Here is a 19,595-nt window from a genome sequence, read left to right as displayed (position 1 = left end):
TTAACACCATTTTAGTGACTCTGAACAAGTCCTATTACTCTCCATGCTGTGGTTTTCTCTGCTATAAAGTGGGAATGCTAAAGGAAGTGACCCCAGAGGATCTTGTTTAAGAATACCATGGTTTGGAAATTGATTTTCCTTCTTCATCGTTTGTTTTCTTACTAATTACTCTGTTTTTCTCTTTAAGGGTCAGATGACTTGTCTGCAAAACTGTGGGATGTGAGCACAGGGCAGTGCATTTATGGCATACAGACCCATACTTGTGCAGCGGTGAAGTTTGATGAGCAGAAACTTGTGACAGGCTCCTTTGACAACACTGTGGCCTGCTGGGAATGGAGTTCCGGAGCCAGGACCCAGCACTTTCGGGGGCACACAGGGGCCGGTGGGTTGCCCTTTTCTAAGAGTTTACATATTTTAACCTCATTCCGTAAAGCCAGGAGCCAAGAATGTGATAACTTTTTTTTTTTTAAATATATATTTTATTGATTTTTTACAGAGAGGAAGGGAGAAGGATAAAGAGTTAGAAACATCGATGAGAGAGAAACATCGATCAGCTGCCTCCCGCACACCCCCCACTGGGGATGTGCCCGCAACCAAGGTACATGCCCTTGACCGGAATCGAACCTGGGACCCCTGAGTCCACAGGCCGACGCTCTATCCACTGAGCCAAACCGGCTAGGGCACTTTTTTGTTTTGTTTTTTAATTTAACTTGCACTCTCCTTTCTCAGTCATGACAATCTCTTTATTCAAGTTATTATTTGGTATCTTTCCATGTCCCATTTTAAAACTCTTCTCTATCTATACACCTTTATGCTGTGAGGGGACAGTTCTTCTCTCCTATTTCATTTATATCCTGTTGAACAGTCAGCCCCCTTTGCCTTTATCAGGTTCCTTACCTCCAAATTGAGTAAGTCCTACACTTACTGGTATATATTCAGTCTTCTTTATTTGTAGAAATAGAGCTAAAATCTTTTAGAGTGATAGTCATTCCAAATTTCTGTGATGTACATATACTATATTGAATTGGAGCTTGGTTGACAATTGATAACAAGCCAATGCCTAGAGATAAGATGAAAGAAACAGATACCTGAATATTTCCTAATAATTTTACAGCAGCCTTCATTTGTAGAAGCCGATCATTGGATTATAGCCTAGAGACCTAAGCTTCTTCCTCTATGCATTGTATTTTGGAATTTTGTGCAGGAATCATATTGAACTGTTTTCCAACCTCTTGTACAGCAACTCCCTTCCTCCTTTGTCCCATGTGCACACTGCATTCATCCCTGGAAGTCACAGATAATGCTCTTAAGCATCACATTTTATGAGTGGCCTTCCTGGACTACCTAACAAGTTGAGTCTGCTGTAGGTTTCCCAGTAATCTGTATTTTTGTCATAACACGCATCATACAAGTAAGTATGATAATCTTGATTTCCTCACCAGGTGGTAAGCTCCAAAAAGACAGGGATACTGCCTGTCTCCTTCACCCTAAGGTCCCCAGGTTCCTTGCACCATACCTGGTATTCAGTAATTCTTTGAAGTAAACCTAGCTGTTTTATTGCTAAAAGCAAAATTTTTTCCCATTTTTGTTTGTTATCCCATACATTTTTCCTCTACTATCTGCTACCACTTGTTTATTGTAGAAATTAGTATTTGAAGATATACATTGACTACCAGGTAATTTTATATCTGATCAACTTTGAGAGCCCTGCTCCAAAAAATTTCCTCCTTGATGTTCCCTGGGCATTGCTGTGTCTTTTCCTAACTCTATGCCTTTGCTATTCCCTCTACCTGCAATGTTCTTTTTCTTTTCTTAATAAACTCTACTCATCCTTCAGGGCCCATCTTCAATATTGCCTCTTCCCTGAAGTCCTCTCTGATACCCCTGGGCAGAGTTAGTCCTTGGTATTTCCTTAGCGAGAGATAATCCCCCCCCCCCCCCCACTTCCTCCACGACTTACTTAGATTGAGGTCCTTAAAGAAAAGACCAGCCCTAACCGGTTTGGCTCAGTGGATAGAGTGTCGGCCTGCAGACTTAAAGGTCCCAGGTTTGATTCCGGCCAAGGGCATGTACCTTGGTTGCGGGCACATCCCCAGTAGGTGTGTAGGAGGCAGCTGATCGATGTTTCTCTCTCATTGATGTTTCTAACTCTCTATCCCTCTCCCTTCCTCTCTGTAAAAAAAAAAAAAATCAATAAAAAAAAGAAAAGACCAATGTCTTTATCTTTGGGTCTCTAATATCCCTTTAGAGTTTGGTAGACATTGAAAAACAAATATTTGAGCACTTGCTATATACTCAGGCACTGTTTTAGATGCTGGACCTGTTACTGTGAAGAAATGCAGACAGTTTTGAGAGAATGGCTTAGTCTGACCTTTGAGATCCTTGTTTATGTTTTGTTTTCTCATTACAATGGCTTTTCTTGAGTATAGATATTGGTTTGCAGCTTACATTCTTGATGTTTTGTCTAACTGCAATAAATAGGGCAAATATGACTAGGGCCACCTGAGTTCTATTTTCCCTGCATAAGCTAGATAAGTTTTGTGTAGTGTCAGACAGACATTCTTGAGGAGAAATGCCATTATCTCCAAAACCGGTTTTACCTCTCACTTTGAAGCTAACACAGGCATAAAAGGTGATTAGTTCAGACACTTTTCCATTCTTAGAATAATAATAACAAAAATTTTGAAATGCATATTTTTTTTTTATAAAGTTGCTACTTGAGTGGTACCATTCTTATTGTACTCTGGTTGAGAAATTATAAAATTGGGCAGCTAGGGAGAATAAACGCTATTAAACTCTGTTGAACTCTATTATAAAAGACTCAGACAAGCATGTTTTAACTTTGTATCTGTTATATATTAGTATTTAGTGTCGACTACAATGATGAACTTGATATCTTGGTGAGTGGCTCTGCAGACTTCACTGTGAAAGTATGGGCTTTATCTGCTGGGACATGCCTGAACACACTCACCGGGCACACAGAATGGGTTACCAAGGTAGGAAGACTTGCAAAAGAAATCTCCTTAACATCAGGTTTTGTGGGGGTGGGGGACGGGATGGTGCATGCTGCCTTAGAAGTGGTGGGTAAGCCATAAGATGGAATAAATACAACCACAAAGCATGATGGTGTACAACAGTGACCATGTAAAAGACACTATAAATGTGAATGACTTATGGACATGGAAAGATGCCCACAATTGATAACAAGCCATTGCCTAGAGATAAGATGAAAGAAACAGATACCTGAATTTCCTAATAATTTTACAGCAGCCTTAATTTGTAGAAGCTGGTCATTGGATTATAGCCTAAAGACCTGAGCTGCTTCCTCTATGCATTGTATTTTGGAATTTTGTGCAGGAATCATATTGAACTGTTTTCCAACACCTGTTGTTTTCAATAGTAGGTGTGTACAGGGAGCAAATAAAACAGGTCACATACAAAAAACTATATAGAATATGACACCATTTTCTGAATGTGTTTATGCACCAAAATGTTGAAGACAATTATTTCTTGTGGAATTGTGGGTGCTTTTTTCCCTTTTAGGATAAGTGTATTTCTTTTTTTAATCAGAAAAGCCACTTTCATTTGAAAAAGAAAATAATTGCAAGAAGTAGAATAAATAAACATGTATAGGATCTTTAGGAGAATATTGTGGTGTTTTCTAGTTTTCAATAAAAGATTGCTATGAAGATGGAATGCAGTAATTTTTTTTCAACTTTTTGTTGGTTTAAGGTATTACAAATAGTAGTACATATGTCTACTCCCCCCCCCATTGACCTCCCCCCAGCCTTCTCTACCTCCCCTCCCTATACTTGCCCTCACTCCCCCCACCCCCCAGTGTCTTGCATCTGTTGGTTGTGCTTATATGCATGGCATGCATACAAGTCCTTTGGTTGATCTCTTACCCCCCCCAACCCTCCCTTACCCGCTGTAGTTTGACAGTCTGTTCGATGCTTCTTTGGAATGCAGTATTAATAATGGAAATGCCATGCAGAAACATTTGAACCTGCCATGGTATTCTGTGAGGGGCTGAGAATTCAGGAGTAAGCCACACAGACTGAGGCCTGACACAAATGTTAGTCTAGAAGGAGAAATACTTAATAAATAGTAACTTCACGTGTAAATTCATAATTACACATTGTGTTAAGTGCTATGAGGGAAAGTGTAGTGTCTGAGAAAAAAATCTAGGAAGGTATCTAATTTGCTCAGGGAAAGCTTTTCGAGAAGGGACAAAATGTGAAGAATAAATTGGAGGTAGCTGTATAGTGGAGTGTTTCAGAGAGTGCAGTGTGGCACAGGCCCTGGTGTGGAAAAGAACAGAGAACATTTGATGACCTAGAAGGCCAGTGGAGCTCTGCGGTTCTTGGGGGAGGTGTAGGACAGTGGCCATCATGTATGACTCGGCCATATTAAGGATTTTGGGTATCACAAGTATAGCAGAAAGCATTGGTGAATACGTACTGTGAAAGGTTCTGGTGTGATTTATATTTTAAGAAAATAACTGCTCCCTTGCTGGGTAGGTCAGTTGGTTAGAGCATTGTCCTGATTTGTCAAGGTTGCAGGTTAAATCCCCAGTCAGGGCACATATAGGAAGAAAATAACGGCTAAGAAAAAAGTGGGTTTGAGTGGGGCACAGATGGATACAGGTGGCCACTTAGGCTTTTGCAGTATTCTAAGCAAAAGATATCCATAGCTTGGAGTTTTGCGGCAATAAAGAAAGAGAAGGGCACACATGAAGGGTATGTCTTTAAGAAAAGTCAGTTAAACTTTCCGACTCATGGGGAGCAAAGAGGAGAGTCAGAGGTGACTAGTGGGTTTTAGATTGGATGATGATTGTGTCTTTCTGAAATAGGTGGAGCTAAAGGAGAGCAGTTTGTGAGAAGGTTGATAAGACCACTAAACTGTAAAAACTGTTAAGATAGTACATTTTATGTTATGCCTGTTTTACCATCATAACAAATTGGGAAAATACTCCTGTATTGGGCACATTGAGTATTTATGTGTTATATTTTACTTATTTTTATTTTTTTAGAGAGAGGAAGGGAGAGAGAAGGAGAGAGGGAGAAACATCAGTGTGAGAGAGAAACAGTTGCCTCCTGTGCATGCCCCGACTAGGGATTGAACCTGCAACCTGGGTATGTGCCCTGACTAGGAATCAAACCTGCCACTTTTTGGTGCATGAGATTTGGTGGCTCCAATCAACTGAGCCACACCAGCCAGGGCACGTTGAGTATTTAAAGAAGTTATATAAGGCACTTTGGTGTTGTGTTAAAAACAGTGGACTTGGGGCCAGGACTCTGATTATGATGATGTCTTAGGTAAGTTCCTCTTACCTTCAGGGCATGAGTTTCATCATCTGCTAAATGTTCCTGTGAATATTAAAAGAGATGAGGGGGACATTACCAGCAGGGTGCCTGGCACTTGGCAGGTCTGTCAGTTTCAGCTGAATGTGCAACCTAGGCTTCTGAATGAGTAAGCCTGACCTCCCAGCTCACTTTGTGCTGATTTACTACAAAAAATAACTAGAACCTAGTATTTATAGATTACCCCAAGTGCTAATAGAATGTTGGACTCTATTGCATTATTTTATTGTTATTTACATTGCTTTAGTTCATTTTCATTGCAGTTATGAGAGTTAATAAGTGTCTCATCCCCTATTTTAAAGATGAGGAAAATGAGAAAAAGATTAGGTGGTCTTGTCCAATGCTACAAAGTCAATATATGGCAGATTTTAGTCCTAAGTCCAGTGCTTTTTCCTTTATAATGCACATGCTTATGAAAACAGATGATTTGTATTTTTTTCTATGTCTGTGGGCTTTTTTTCTGTTCCTCACATTTTCTATAAAGTAACATTTTACAGTTTTTAAAACCAGTCCTAATGTTTGCTTCCAGACCAAAGCCAACATTAAATGCTGCCAACATTGGACATTTTAGATTCTGCTGATAATTTATAGACTCTGGTTGTAGTAAAACCCTTGGTGGAGGTTAACTTGGTCGTAGAGTTTTAGCTCAGTTACTTTAGCATACCATATCATTTCAAGCTCTTTTTCATATTTTAATTTTTTTAAAAAAAGCAAGGTAACAGTAGCATTAAAAAGATCTTTCTGTAATGTGGATATTTATATTTCTAGGTGGTTTTGCAGAAGTGCAAAGTTAAGTCTCTCTTGCACAGCCCTGGAGACTACATCCTCTTAAGTGCAGACAAGTATGAGATCAAGGTAAGGTTTTTTTCTCTATTATTTTGTCATCAGAGAAGACTGGTCAGTATAAGAACATTAAAATTAAATTAAAATGAAATTTCATGGTAGACAGAAATGTCTTAGTCCAAGACATTTTAAACTTATTGCAAGGGGAATTATTCATTATCTCTATGTTATGGGCAATTTCTAGCCCTGATTTTTATTTGTTTTATGTGTGCATGTGTGTGTTTTGTTTTTTATTGAGGGGGGGGGGGGGAGAGAGAGAGAGAAAAAATGAACACAATGTGAGAGAAACATCCACCGACTGCCTCCTGGGCATCGAGCCCAACCTGGGCATATGCCCTGACTGGGAATCGAACTGGCGACCTTTTGGTGCCTGGAACAATGCTCAACCAACTGAACCACACAGGCCAGGGCTAACTCTAATTTTAAAATGAAGAACAGAAAATAATCTTTAACGTATTCTGTTTTTTATGACATGTATCTCCTACCCTCCTTAATTCTTAGGTCTGAACTATGAAAATATAAACATTTATTTGTGTAATAAAAAAAAATTGCAAAAAGTTAACAGAGCAATCTTACATATGTTTTTAGTGCACCTTTAAAATTGTTCCATGTGGTAGGCATTTATTATCCTCATTGTGGGAACTGAGGTTCAGAGAGATTAAGTATTTTATCCAAGGCAGCACAGCACATACATGCAGAATCAGAGTTTGAACTCAACTGTAAAACCTGTTTTTCCAGTTTACTTCACTTTATATCTCACTTCAGCAGGCAAAAGCCACATTAAGGGAACATGCTTTTCTATGGTGATGCATCTGTCATCTCTCCTGATTTTCTTTTATCTGTAGATTTGGCCAATTGGGAGAGAAATCAACTGCAAGTGCTTAAAGACACTGTCTGTCTCTGAAGATAGAAGTATCTGCCTGCAGCCAAGACTTCATTTTGATGGCAAATACATCGTCTGTAGTTCAGCACTGGGCCTCTACCAATGGGACTTTGCCAGTTATGATATTCTCAGGTAATGTTTCCTTGGACCTTTACCTTTGACAGTTTGCGGTTTCTTTATTTTTTTGTTGCAGTTTAATAGTAAAGACAAGACTGAATATTGGGTAAACCAGTCACTTGCTTTGAGGAAATCTTTACCTCAGTTATAAACAGGGTTATATGCTGAAAACCTCAGACATAAAAATGTTTTAGCAGCATAATGAGAAAGGTTTATATGCTAGAACCTAGAAGATCTAGAATCTAATTCTTCCCTTTACTCTGAGTTACTGCCTCTTTCAGAAGTTAACAAGCTTTTCTGGAAAATGAGGGTCTTGGATGGAAAGGTCTTTTACATCTCTAGTTCTAATATTTTAATTTCTGCTTCTAGTTAGTTGAAATTTTTTCTTGAAGGATTGAGTGGCCTTCTGTTGACTAGTAGAAACTCAGGTATTTAGAGAAAAATAGACTTGCAGAGAAATAAATAATAAAAGGTCCATGGACCAATAATTTTGTGAGACCCCTCTTGGAGATTGGTGGTATCTGTTAGCATTTGGAGGCCAATGGAAGCCAGTACCATATGGTGATTAAGAGAACTTACTTTGATGATAAACAAACCTTGATTTAAGATCTAGTGCCATCGCTTATGAGCTGTGTGATATTATGTCAGTTTCTTAACCTCTCTGCCTTAGTTTCTCACCTGTAAAATAAAGAGTAAATGAAATGCCTATAATGAGGACCTAGCACAAGACCTGGAAGGTATATATTACTAACTAGAAGCCCACTGCACAAAAATTTGTGCACTCGGGGGGTTCCTCAGCCTGACCTGTGCCCTCTCGCAGTCCGGGACCCCTCGGGGGATGTCCACCTGCTGGCTTAGGCCCACTCCTCGGGGAATCGGGCCTAAGCTGGCAGTCAGACATCCCTCTGGCAGCCCGGGAGCCCTCAGGGGATGTCCACTTACCAGTGGGGAGCAGGCCTAAGCTGAGTCGGACATCCTTAGCGCTGCTGAGGAGGCGGGAGAGGCTCCCACCACCACCACTGTGCTGGCAGCCGTCAGCCTGGCTTGTGGCTGAGCAGAGCTCCCCCTGTGGGAGCGCACTGACCACCAGTGGGCAGCTCCTGCATTGAGCATCTGCCCCCTGGTGGTCAATGCGTGTCATAGTGACCAGTCATTCCCAGTTGTTCTGCTGTTAGGGTCAATTTGCATATTACCCTTTTATTATATAGGATAGCTCTGAGAAGCCCTAAATAAAGAAACCTGTTTGAATTTGTTTAACCTACTGTACCTAACATTCATAGTACTAAAGCGCCTTTTTTTTTTTTTGAGGAACACTTATTAACAGCACACAGAGTTAGTGTTCCACAGCATGGTTCAGGAAGTGCTGGCTTGGGGAAGTAGAGAAAATTGAACATTCTCTTCATTGTTTTTATGCATGACTGTTTGAGGGCAGCTCATTTGGGATCTGAGCCTATTAGCCAACGAGACTTTGATGGGCCCTGTCTCTCTGCTCATAAAGGTTGTAACAACCCCATTTATGTCTCCCTGAAGGCAGACCTACATTTCTAACCAATTAGGTTTCCAAGCTGTCTATGCTTTGAGGAAAAAAAGACCAGAACAGATCCTGGAAAACTAGTCCAAGCTCTTCATCTTATAGATGTGGAAACTGAAGATGAGAGAGCATAGGGGCCTTGCCCAATATCCCATAGCACACCCTAGTTCAGCATCCATCATTTATCCATCCATCCATCCATCCATTCATCCATAGCTGGGTCATCCAGCAAGCACGTGCTTAAAATACCAGCAAGCCACAGAGAAGGAACTTTTGAAAGAACTTGATACTTTGCAAGAAAAAAAATCTAAGTAGTCATCATGGGGAAATCAGATCATTTACAGTTTAATTTTGTTTGTGTTTTGAATTAAAATTGGGGAGGGATTGATGTAAAGGTAAGGTAAAATAGAGGTATCACCGTCTTTTAAATGCTTAAGAGTCTCTAAAGGTTTAAATTTTATCCTTTCTCATGTGTTCTTCTTACTCAGAATATATAGTAAAGAGTCCAGAGTCCCAGTGAAAGTTCTTTTAGGTTTTGGTATTTGGAGCCACTAGCTTTAAGTAGTAAATCTACAAGATTGTTTGCTGCTAGGAAGTGATAGGTTCAGATTTTTCTTTGAAAGGGGGCTATTTTATCTCTTGCTTCCCCTTCCCCTCAAACACAAATAAAACAACCTCTTTTGAAATCTTAGTACTAATCCTGTGGCCTCAGTTGCCAAGACCAGGTAGGGCTACTTACTCTTAGAAGCAAACTGAAAAAAGGAAAGCACAAAGGGCAGTAAAACGTTCAATTTATCTAAGGTGCAGTCACTTGAACTAGGACTGCACCACAGGGATGTCCTTTTATAATTCTCAAGTCATCAAAAGGTGCTACTGTGAGCCTGTCAAAACCTGTATTCTATTCTGCAGCATATTTGTGCTTCAGTCTTTGGAGTCACTGGACCTCACCTTTACTAGGCTAAAGTCCTATCCCCTAGTTTTCTAAGTTTCTGATTATTTCCTGCTTTGCATTGATGTGGGACTTAACAGATTTTCTTGCTGTTTTTCCCAGTTTCTTTCTGATCTCTTTTGTAGGAATTTTTATTTGTGTTCATTGCACCATTGCTCTGTTCATTAGCAGATATTTATTGAGTATATCCCTGTCTTAGGCATTGTGAGGTACCCTGGGAACTAGCAGAAATACTTACCAAACTGGAAATTACTAGCCAGCAGAATGGAAGATTGACATTAAATAGCTAATAACATACAGATGTTTTGATGGTTGTGATAAGAGGTACTTTGAGATCTCACCTAGTTTGAGGAATAAGGGAAAGCTTCCTTGAGGAAGAGTTTGGGCTGAGCCCTAAGGATGAGTATTTGCATTGACTCAGCGCCAGGAACACAGTGAAGAGCATTGTAGACTGAGAGACCAGTCTGGTTAGAGGCTCTGAGACTGAAGGAGCCTGCCAGGTGCGTTTAAGGAACTGAAAGAAGGCCAATGTGGCTGAACATGTGAGTTCAGTAGAGAGCCATAGAAGGGTTTAGAAATGTAAATGAGATGGTAATAGGATTAGATTTTAGTGTGAGCTTAATTGATTAATAGGGGCCAAGAATAGATAGAGGGAGACCAATTGAAAACTCTTGGCAGTAGTGCAGTTGAAAGATGATGTCTTAGCTCAGAATTGTGGCAATTCTGATAGTCATAAATAAATTGGGAAAATTTAGGATGTAAAATCAGTAGATCTTGGTGTTTGAATTTATGGTTTCAGTAAGGAGAAGAGATGGATGGTTGCCATGCTTCCTAGCTTGAGCAACTGGGTGAATGAGCAACCAAGGAAATAAAGAAGAGAAACAGGTTTGGCTAATAAGTTCAGTCTTGGACAAGTTGAGTGTGAGAAACAGGCCTTCTTCACTACTAAATCCCCTCCCTCATATCAAACTGAAGTCTGCTTCTATGTAACTCTCTTTCCCTTGGGCCCTGTTTTCTCTTCTAGAGCTTGTAATGTCTTGCCTCTCACACATCCTTTACTCCTTAAAGGTGATGATCATGTATACTTTCTCTGTCCCTGCCAATTCTCTTTCTCCCCCTCTCAGCTGATCTCCTTCAGCTGTTTCTAACTTTTTCTGGTTACCAGGTCCTGCCATCTGGTTGACCTCTTGGACATAACACTAGATCAGTGATGGCGAACCTATGACACGCGTGTCAGAGGTGACACGCGAACTCATTTTTTTGGTTGATTTTTCTTTGTTAAATGGCATTTAAATATAAATATCAAAAATATAAGTCTTTGTTTTACTATGGTTGCAAATATCAAAAAATTTCTATATGTGACACGGCACCAGAGTTAAGTTAGGGTTTTTCAAAATGCTGACACGCCGAGCTCAAAAGGTTCGCCATCACTGCACTAGATGGTAGCGTCCTTGTTAAAACATAGGCTAACCTAGCCTCTCATGGGGCCCAAACTTATTGTCCAGGGCAGAATTTGTAGATCCCTCATCTTGTAGCTCTTTTCCTAGGGCCTCTAAAGATAACGTCACCTTTTCTTGTCCATCTTTCACCTCACTAAGTATATAGATAACAGAGACTTAAGGTTTTTTCTGTGCTACCCTTTACCTAGATCTTTCCAATTTTGTACCTTTGTCATTGATGTTTTAGCAACTGTGAACCTGAGAAGGTTAAGGTTGTCCTTCCAACTCCCCATATTCTCTAGCAAGTACTTATGAATACATTATTAATGTTTCTGGATTATTTGGGAAACTTAATATTTCTAGTCTCTACTGTTTTAAAGGAGAACCTATGAATTTGCTACCTGCTGAGAATAGCCCCTAGGCCAGTGCTCTAGGATTTGATGAATAAATCTTTTCACCTAGTAGTAAGAGTTCAGTCTTACATTTAGTTCTGTCTGGTAGTACTTGATTAGTTGTGAATCTTTAGACAAAGTATATTTATCCTGGCTGGACTTCAGTCTTTATATCTTGGAAATGAAAATGTCACATGAGAATATGAGAGATCCTTTCCAGCTTGGATGGGCATTTGTACTTTTACAACTGTTCATCAAATACCGCCTTTCTCCTTACATGCCTGTGTTATCATATTATGAACTCTTACCCACTATCCCCCTCGTTTTAAAGTAGGCTGAACTTTTTGTCCTTGTATTTTCCTTTTTATCAAAAACTTTCATTTAACTCTCTAAATTTGCTTGAATTGTGTATTGCTTTTAAATGTCTCCAGAAAAGATTACAGTAGCATAAACAAAAGCAAAGTTAGTTGCCTTCTGGTTCATGTTACTTATTCTCATCCTTGTAGAGTTATCAAGACTCCCGAGATAGCAAACTTGGCCTTGCTTGGTTTTGGAGATGTCTTTGCCCTGCTGTTTGACAACCGCTACCTATATATCATGGACTTGCGGACAGAGAGCCTGATTAGCCGCTGGCCCCTGCCAGAGTACAGGAAGTCAAAGAGAGGCTCAAGCTTCCTGGCAGGCGAAGCTTCCTGGCTGAATGGACTGGATGGGCACAATGACACGGGCTTGGTCTTTGCCACCAGCATGCCTGATCACAGTATTCACCTGGTGTTGTGGAAGGAGCACGGCTGATGCCATGAGCCACCACCGCTGACTGACTTTGGGTGCCGGGGCCGCAGGGTTTGAGTGCAACCTCTATGGCAGCCGACTGCATGAACCAAAGTTCTCACCTAATGGTATCATCACGCAGTGCACAATCATTTACCTATGTTTGCCAGGGGGCCAGGGCTCTGGGTGGGGGAGGGCTCGTTTTACTGACATACATCACAGCATGCTAATGGATACAACATCGACTTCATTTGTATTTAGTTATGTTGGTCAGAGTAAGAGTATGCATTTTGGGTTCATCTTTCTTGAATATTGGTTTTAAGTAAAGAAATTTAAATGGTTCATTAATATGCTAATTGGTTGCCTATAAAAACACATTCAGTCTATTATTAAAGCTTTTTACCATTGCCTTTTTTTCTTTTGAAGTTGAAGCAACGGTGCTATGATGTTTTACAGCAACTTTCTCACATGGAGCTTAGCTTTTATAACAACCAGTGTTATAAAGACCACCAAGTCCTGTGACATTCAAAACTTTCCACCAAATACCAGTTCTAAAGAAAATCTGTCTTCCAGTACAAATCCAGGTCTATAAATTGATTGATTGTAATGTACTAGTAGTCTAATCTCTGGTTCTTGGCAGAGTCAAGGTTAGCCACAGCTGAGCTGTGAGGGAGTTCTGTCATTTCTGTTTATATCTGGAGCAAGCTGGTTCTCGGTCTCCCAGGTGACTGCACAGAAGTGACACGGTGGAGTGGAAGATTGAAGACTGGCTCTCTTACCTAGGCATATCACTTCCCTGGCCCCATTCTCCCTGTCTGTATAGCTAGTTGTTAAGCTAAGTGATTTGTAAGATTCTTTCTGGTCCTGCATCTGCTGAGTTGTGCAGAAGTTGACATTTTTGTTTTGTCTGGTTCCTGATTTGTTTCTTTGGGGTTGGAGATAATATATAAATGAAATCACTGATACAGAGTTGTCATCTATAAGGAAATCAAATATATGAAAAGGATGGCTAAAAGGAGAATGTAGAAAATGCACATATTCCACTTAGAAGATGTAAATAATTGGTGGAAGAAATGCTTATAGGAGCTGTGGTTCTATAGAAAGGCAATGGGCTATGTTAGAAAGGTACCTGGCCTTGGTATCTTCCCCTTTTGCCTCCAACTTAATGTGTGGCTTCAGGCAGATTAACTTTCTGTCCCTGGGCCCTCTTTTTTTTAAAATCAGATTTACAATGAAGGAATTGCCCTAGACTAGGGTTCACAAACTCACATGCAGATAACATAAATGAGTGATGCATGCTGGGTAGGATTGTGCTGAACCATGGAAAGCTTATTGAATAGGGCAGTTACTCAGCGCAAGTGTTAGGCATAAATGAGCTCAATGTTGGCAGGTCTGATTTTTGAGGAGGAAGTAGAAATCCAAAATTTTTTTGGAAATTTCCTGATTTTAAAAAACATTTCCAACTAATTGAAGATAATTTAAAATACAGTGTGCTAAACAAATCGTGTCTATGGGCTGTCAGTTGGTGTCCTCCACCTCTCATTGCTGTAAAGTTAAAGAATACTGTGCTTCAGCAGTGGAAATGTTTTACCATAATTGTCTGACCATTCAAGTGTCCCATTGTGTTATAGAGGAATGAGGGGTCATGTTTCATTCACAGACAGGAAAGACAACACAAGAACTAGCACCTCAGTGAGTGCTTCTGCCTGGGAACATGAGTTATTCATTCTTCTTGCTGACTATAATATAAAGCATATCCATTTTAGGTGGGGAAAGGGGTTCCCAGGAGAGCTGAGAATGAAGCAAACTTTATAGTGAGGACACAGCTCTCCCAGAATCCGCATTAGCAAGAGCCTGACATTGGACCTCTGACTGCTGTGAAGTTTAGAGAATTGATGGTCATTTTCAAGGACAGGTTTAGTTAATAGCCATGTTGACACTAAAGGAATTAGGTAAAAGAACAATATCTTCATCCATCTCATACTGAGTTGTGTGTGAGCTCTGCTTGGTCCTCTAAAGAAATGGAATTGCAGCTGGAGTCTGTTTTGCAGGAGCCTCAGGAGACTGGGCAGTGGTGAGGGTAAATGACTTTTTCCCTCTAATGCGGCTAAACAAATAACAGATGACTGATTTCATGACCATTTCTACTCCCACCTCATTTTGAGATATATTCAGTAGCTTCAAAGAGCAAGTAATTCATAATAATAGTCAGTTGTGGGAAATTTTTTTTGGGAATGATAAACCTGAAACTTGTACGGTGTGTTCCCCTTCCGTGTGCAGTGTGAATACGGAAGTTACCAAGGTGGTGCTTAGTGGGGCCGATTTTAACAGCAGTCCTTGGGGCAGGGGTTGGAGTCCTAACCGAGTCCTCCTCACAACTGCCTTTATTGTACCGGGGCATTTTGCTTAATTGCTTTATAGATGCTAGATTTAGTCATACTATTGCCAGCTTTTATAAAAATGGAATACTAACTCATCCTTTAAAAAGATCGAACCAAGTGGGGAGTCAGTGAAAGAAGTGGTCAAGGGATAGAAGCTGTGGTTGCTTAGCTTTCTTTCACTGAGTCAGGGGGCTGCCTTCCACACACGCTGAAGTCTGCTTCCTTAGCTCGGAGGCAAGGGCTTGCCTTTGCATCTTCTTTTGTGAAATTCTCATTTCTGAAAAATTCCAAAGTCATGAGCAGATGGACTCCATCCTTCATTATGCGCATTGGATATCTTGAGTGACCCCGAGTTTGGTGGAAGAGAAGGGCTTCTCTCGGGTTCATACACGCACATGACAACCCAGGCTCCAGGGTGCAGGGGTCCAGGGACAGCTGAGTGAGCATGAGGTTTGTAACCAACTTTGTTCCCATTGCAAAGAAAGCTAGTTTCATCCCGCCTGGCCCTATTATTTGAACCATCATTGTTGTCAAAACTGGTTCTAACCTGACTTTCACACATAGCAGAGAAATAGACTTCCTTCAGAGAGGGGGCTCCACTTTGAAGAAGTTCAAAGGAAGGTTCACATGTTTGGATAGCTTCTCCTGAGTGGAAGGTGAGGACTGTTGCTGTTCAATTTTAAGGTTTGCACTTAATTTTTCATAGTTTAAAAATTATTCTGGCCATTGAAAACGCTTAGTGTAAAGTGTAATTGAGGATTGTGTGATTATACTAGTATTTGCTCTCAGGAGAATGACCACTGCTCTGTATTTATAAAATATCTTAGGGAGAAAAGAAATACATTTGGAAACAGTATTATTTTAGACATGAAGAAATTGTTTCTGTTAGATTAGACATTTTTCCCAAGCAAAAGAAACTAAGGATAGTGGAGTCTGGCTTTACTTGCTTTGGCCAAATCCAGCCAGCTAGCTCCTTGAAGCTGTGATTGCATGCCCTGGCTTCTTGGGACCCTCGAGGTGTGTCTTCCCACCATCACTTCTAGCTTTCTGGGCCTCCTTCCCTGAGTCTCTTGCAGGCCTAGGTGACTGAATCACCTGCCTTTCTGTGCAGGGAAATGTGCAGAATCAGATCACTGCTCCAGGATGCAGCCTGGGGTAGGGCACACTGTCACCCTTGTCTTTAGGGACATGGAGTTGTCAGGATAGGGGAGAAGCCCTTTTAGGTCTGTCCTACTCAGCCTTTGTATCTGGTTATGCTGGTGGTTACCAGGATGTTGAAGACAACAAAGACACTGTTGAGAATTACTCAGTCCCCAGATGGAGTGTCTGATAAAAGGAACAGAAATGCCCACTAGTGGTGTTTGGCAGGGTCTCTGACCATAGCTTCCCTGTGAATTTTTTCAGAATCAGTCCTCATGTGGGTGACTGAATAGTCTTGGGCCACTCCCATCAGCCTAATCAGGCTGAATGATCATGCTCCTGCAAAAAGGTGTTTTGCTGTCAAGTTGTTTCAATGTTTCCAGACTTCTCTGGATGGTTTCCTTGCTTAAAGTTAGTGCTACAGGCCTGACCATTGTAAACCCACTGAATTATTATAGCTGAAAGAATCAGCTACTTCTCTTCAGGAATGTGCTCAAATAAAAATGTGTTGGCATTTTTAAAAAATATATTTTTATTGATTTCAGAGAGGAAGGGAGAGGGAGAGATAGAAACATCAATGATGAGAAAGAATCATTGATCGGCTGCCTTCTGCACACCCCCTACTGGGGATTGAGCCCGTAACCCCAGGCATGTGCCCTTGATCAGAATAGAAGTTGGGACCCTTCAGTCTGCAGGCCGATGCTCTATCCACTGAGCCAAACCGGCTAGGGCTGTGTTTGCATTTTTAAACCAGGCAAATTATTCAGATGATAACAAACAACAGTTTCTTGGAGTCCCTGTACTCACATTATGAACAGACATATTTCACTAATTTAGATGTAGTACTCTCGATGAGAAGGCTCAGGTTGAAAAAGGCTGGTCTCACCAATCCAACATCTAGGCAATGTGGCCAATTTCATCAACTCATGTTTCCCTAATTTGATGTATGTTGTGATCCAGTGGGAATGAGGGGAAGTTTATATTTGAACTGTCTGTGGGGCAGGGGGAGTAGGAATTGCTTAATTAGTGGAGTGATTGGGGTACAAGGTGTCTCCATAAGACAGGACGTTATTTTCATGCATCAGAACTTTCTTTTACCCATGAGTGATCGTGCTAACTATAAGTCATTTATATCTATACATTAAAACAGGTTCCTCAATTAGGCAACATTTGGTTAGCCAAGCTCAAGTTATTATTTGTACTTGAAAATAATAAAACTGCATTTCCTTAAAAATACACTCTGTAGTTAAGACTATTTTCTTATCTCCCCCTCCCCCCTCCAACCAATTCAGAGGGGACTTTTCAGAAGTGAATGTGTTTTAGAATGTGTTTTTAGAGATGGAACGGCCTCTCGTGATCGGAAGTGGCTCTGTTCCTTTACTTTTTCTGCATGTACTACAGTGTAAGCCTGACAATATAATTTTGGTTGAGATCCAAGAGGGAAAACAATATGTTTAAAAGTAAAATGCAAGGAAGGAATTTTGGTGACTCTCAAGTGTAGATGTAAATGGAAAGGAAAAATAAAGTACCATTACGTAGTTCCGAGACCTTGGAATCGTCTTCCTCTCTTTTGCCCTCTACTAAGCACATGCCCGAGTTGGTTCATTCTTTCTTCTTAATTTAAATTTGTAGGACTCCTTGTCATCAGACATGGCCCTGTACCTTTGCTCCTCAAAAGCACCATTATAGGGCAGATTTTAATTCCTCTTTTACCAATAAGAAAGCTGAGGCTTGGAAAAGTGGCTAATTGCTTAGAGGAGTAGTAAGTGTGAGGTTGAAGCTGGGGCTGTGATTTTCAGCCTTCGCAGACCTGGATTTTTCCATCTTGTTTCCCTTCTCATCTCTCCCTTTCAAGTTTTCCATCCAAACCTGGACAGCTGCCTTCCTCCTCAGCACTTGTGAGCACCTGTTGAACCATCTTAAACTCTGCCTTCTGGGATCTCCCCAACCACTCCTTTGAATGCATGGTTCCTCTGTTCTAACAACCTTACTGACTCCCCATGATTAACAGGGAGCATCCAGATTTATTAACCTAACATAACTGAGCCCCAGCTCATCTCTTCAGACAGTTCTTGCTCTTTCTTTTCCTGCCTTTGCACTTTGGCTCTTCCCCCACCCTCCTGGGAACGCCCTCTGTGCCTCTCCACCTGTCCACCTGTCCTGGGGCCAGCCTTCAGGACCTGGTTGACCTCTCTCTACCTTTGAATCTCTGCCGACTACCATCCCCCGCTGACTCAACCTCTTTGTCTAGGACAGTTGTGCAATGTATTTGGCAGTTCATCCAAAGAACCTTTTGCAGTTGGCAAAGCATTAACTTTCACCCTTGATCCAAACATTTTTCACAATTTGGGTGAATACCTTGTCTCCCCAGCATCACTGTAAGATTGAGTTCTTACCCAATGCTCAATAAGTTCTTGATGAGGTATTTTAATAAATTTCGTGGATTATCTTAGGGGCTATGTGTTATGGAGAAAAAATGACTCTGAGAATATCAGCACTGAAGCAAAATGAAAGACCAATTACACACAGCTCTTCTCTTAGGTCTCCTTGTTCTGCCGTATCGATAAACATCTACAGTGTTCTGTGTACATTGGGCAGAATGTTTGATGATCACTCTTGATTAGACATGAGTAGTCCTTGCCAGTGGAAGGTCCTTGTGCTTTGTTTGCATTTTAACCACATGTTCTGTTCTCTTTGTGGTAAAATAATGATAACACCAATTTACAGAGAAAATTACGCAACGTTCCTTTATTGTAATGATTTTTAATATTCACATCTAATCCTTATGCACATGTGTATAGATTTATGTGATTGCAAGTCGTTTTGCATTCTGTCAGAAATGTGCTTTGAGTCTTTGCAATTACCACAATACTTTGTAATACTCCTTTACTACCTATAATTTGCTAAACCATTCATATTTTGGTGGATAATTAGTTTCCAGTTTTGCTTTTTAGATAATGCTACAGAGTTCTTTGCTCATATTTCTTTAGAACGTGTTCCCAAGATGAACTTATTGGTAAAAGCAAAGGAAATTTTTTTCTTAACATTTTTGTTACAAGAAAGGGCACATAAAACACAAACACACACACACACACACACACACACAGTTTACTGAATAATTATAAAGTGAACACCCAACTAACCACTGCCCAGGTCAAGAAAGAACATTTCTGGTTTCTCAGAAACCTCCTCTGTGTCCAAGAAGAAACATGTTGTGGCTTTTGCTTCATATTTATCGTGGGGCTTCCAAATGGATTAAAGGGACTTATGTTGTCATCTTGCTGGTTGGCGTGTGCATGTTTCAACACAACATCCATCACTTTTGAGCAATTATTGTAAACATGCTTCCTAATTTAGTAAGTATAAAGAAGGTATCTTAAAGTTGCTTTAATTGACATGTCTTTAACATGTGAAGACAGGTATTGTATGTGTGCTCATTTATATTTCTTTTGAATTCTGTCTTCATCTTTTACCCATTTATTTTCATTACATTTTAAAATACTATGGAAAACTTTGAGACAAGAGTCTCAAATACAATTTCATTACTCTAGGCATCACTAATTTAGATATAATAATTCAACACAAGGCATGCATTGAAATTTTCTTTCATTACATAAAAAGGATTGGTGTCAAGCAAACCTATCAACAATTCCTATTTAAGTCCCAGTAATTAATGCGATATGTCACAAATTATGCATTGCCTGTTAAAGTAGTCCTGGTAAGACCTAGCACTTCAGAAGAGAGCTAATCAATAGCACTGGGCATATATAAAACTGTATATTTTAA

The 19,595-nt window shown here is 40.3% G+C and overlaps 1 protein-coding gene across 6 annotated transcripts in view; it reads left to right on the top strand.

The window, feature by feature from the left end:
• The window catches only part of FBXW2 (F-box and WD repeat domain containing 2), a 29,927-nt gene extending 12,882 nt beyond the window's left edge, over positions 1-17,045 (top strand). For 5 of the 6 annotated variants that reach the window (XM_014457887.2, XM_006091091.3, XM_006091093.3 and 2 more), the window contains 5 exons: positions 188-382; positions 2,863-2,996; positions 6,132-6,218; positions 7,052-7,221; positions 12,024-17,045. In XM_014457887.2, coding sequence (XP_014313373.1) covers positions 188-382; positions 2,863-2,996; positions 6,132-6,218; positions 7,052-7,221; positions 12,024-12,312 — 875 coding nt within the window. In that variant the 3' untranslated portion in view covers positions 12,313-17,045. The remainder of the gene's footprint in view (positions 1-187; positions 383-2,862; positions 2,997-6,131; positions 6,219-7,051; positions 7,222-12,023) is intronic. The other variant, XM_023755937.1, reaches the window with a different exon arrangement.
• Positions 17,046-19,595: the final 2,550 nt, after the last annotated feature.

The sequence above is a fragment of the Myotis lucifugus genome, unplaced genomic scaffold, assembly GCF_000147115.1.
Source record: "Myotis lucifugus unplaced genomic scaffold, Myoluc2.0 scaffold_87, whole genome shotgun sequence".
In the NCBI taxonomy this organism is placed as follows: Eukaryota; Metazoa; Chordata; class Mammalia; order Chiroptera; family Vespertilionidae; genus Myotis; species Myotis lucifugus.
This window is presented reverse-complemented; position numbering and strand designations above follow the sequence as displayed.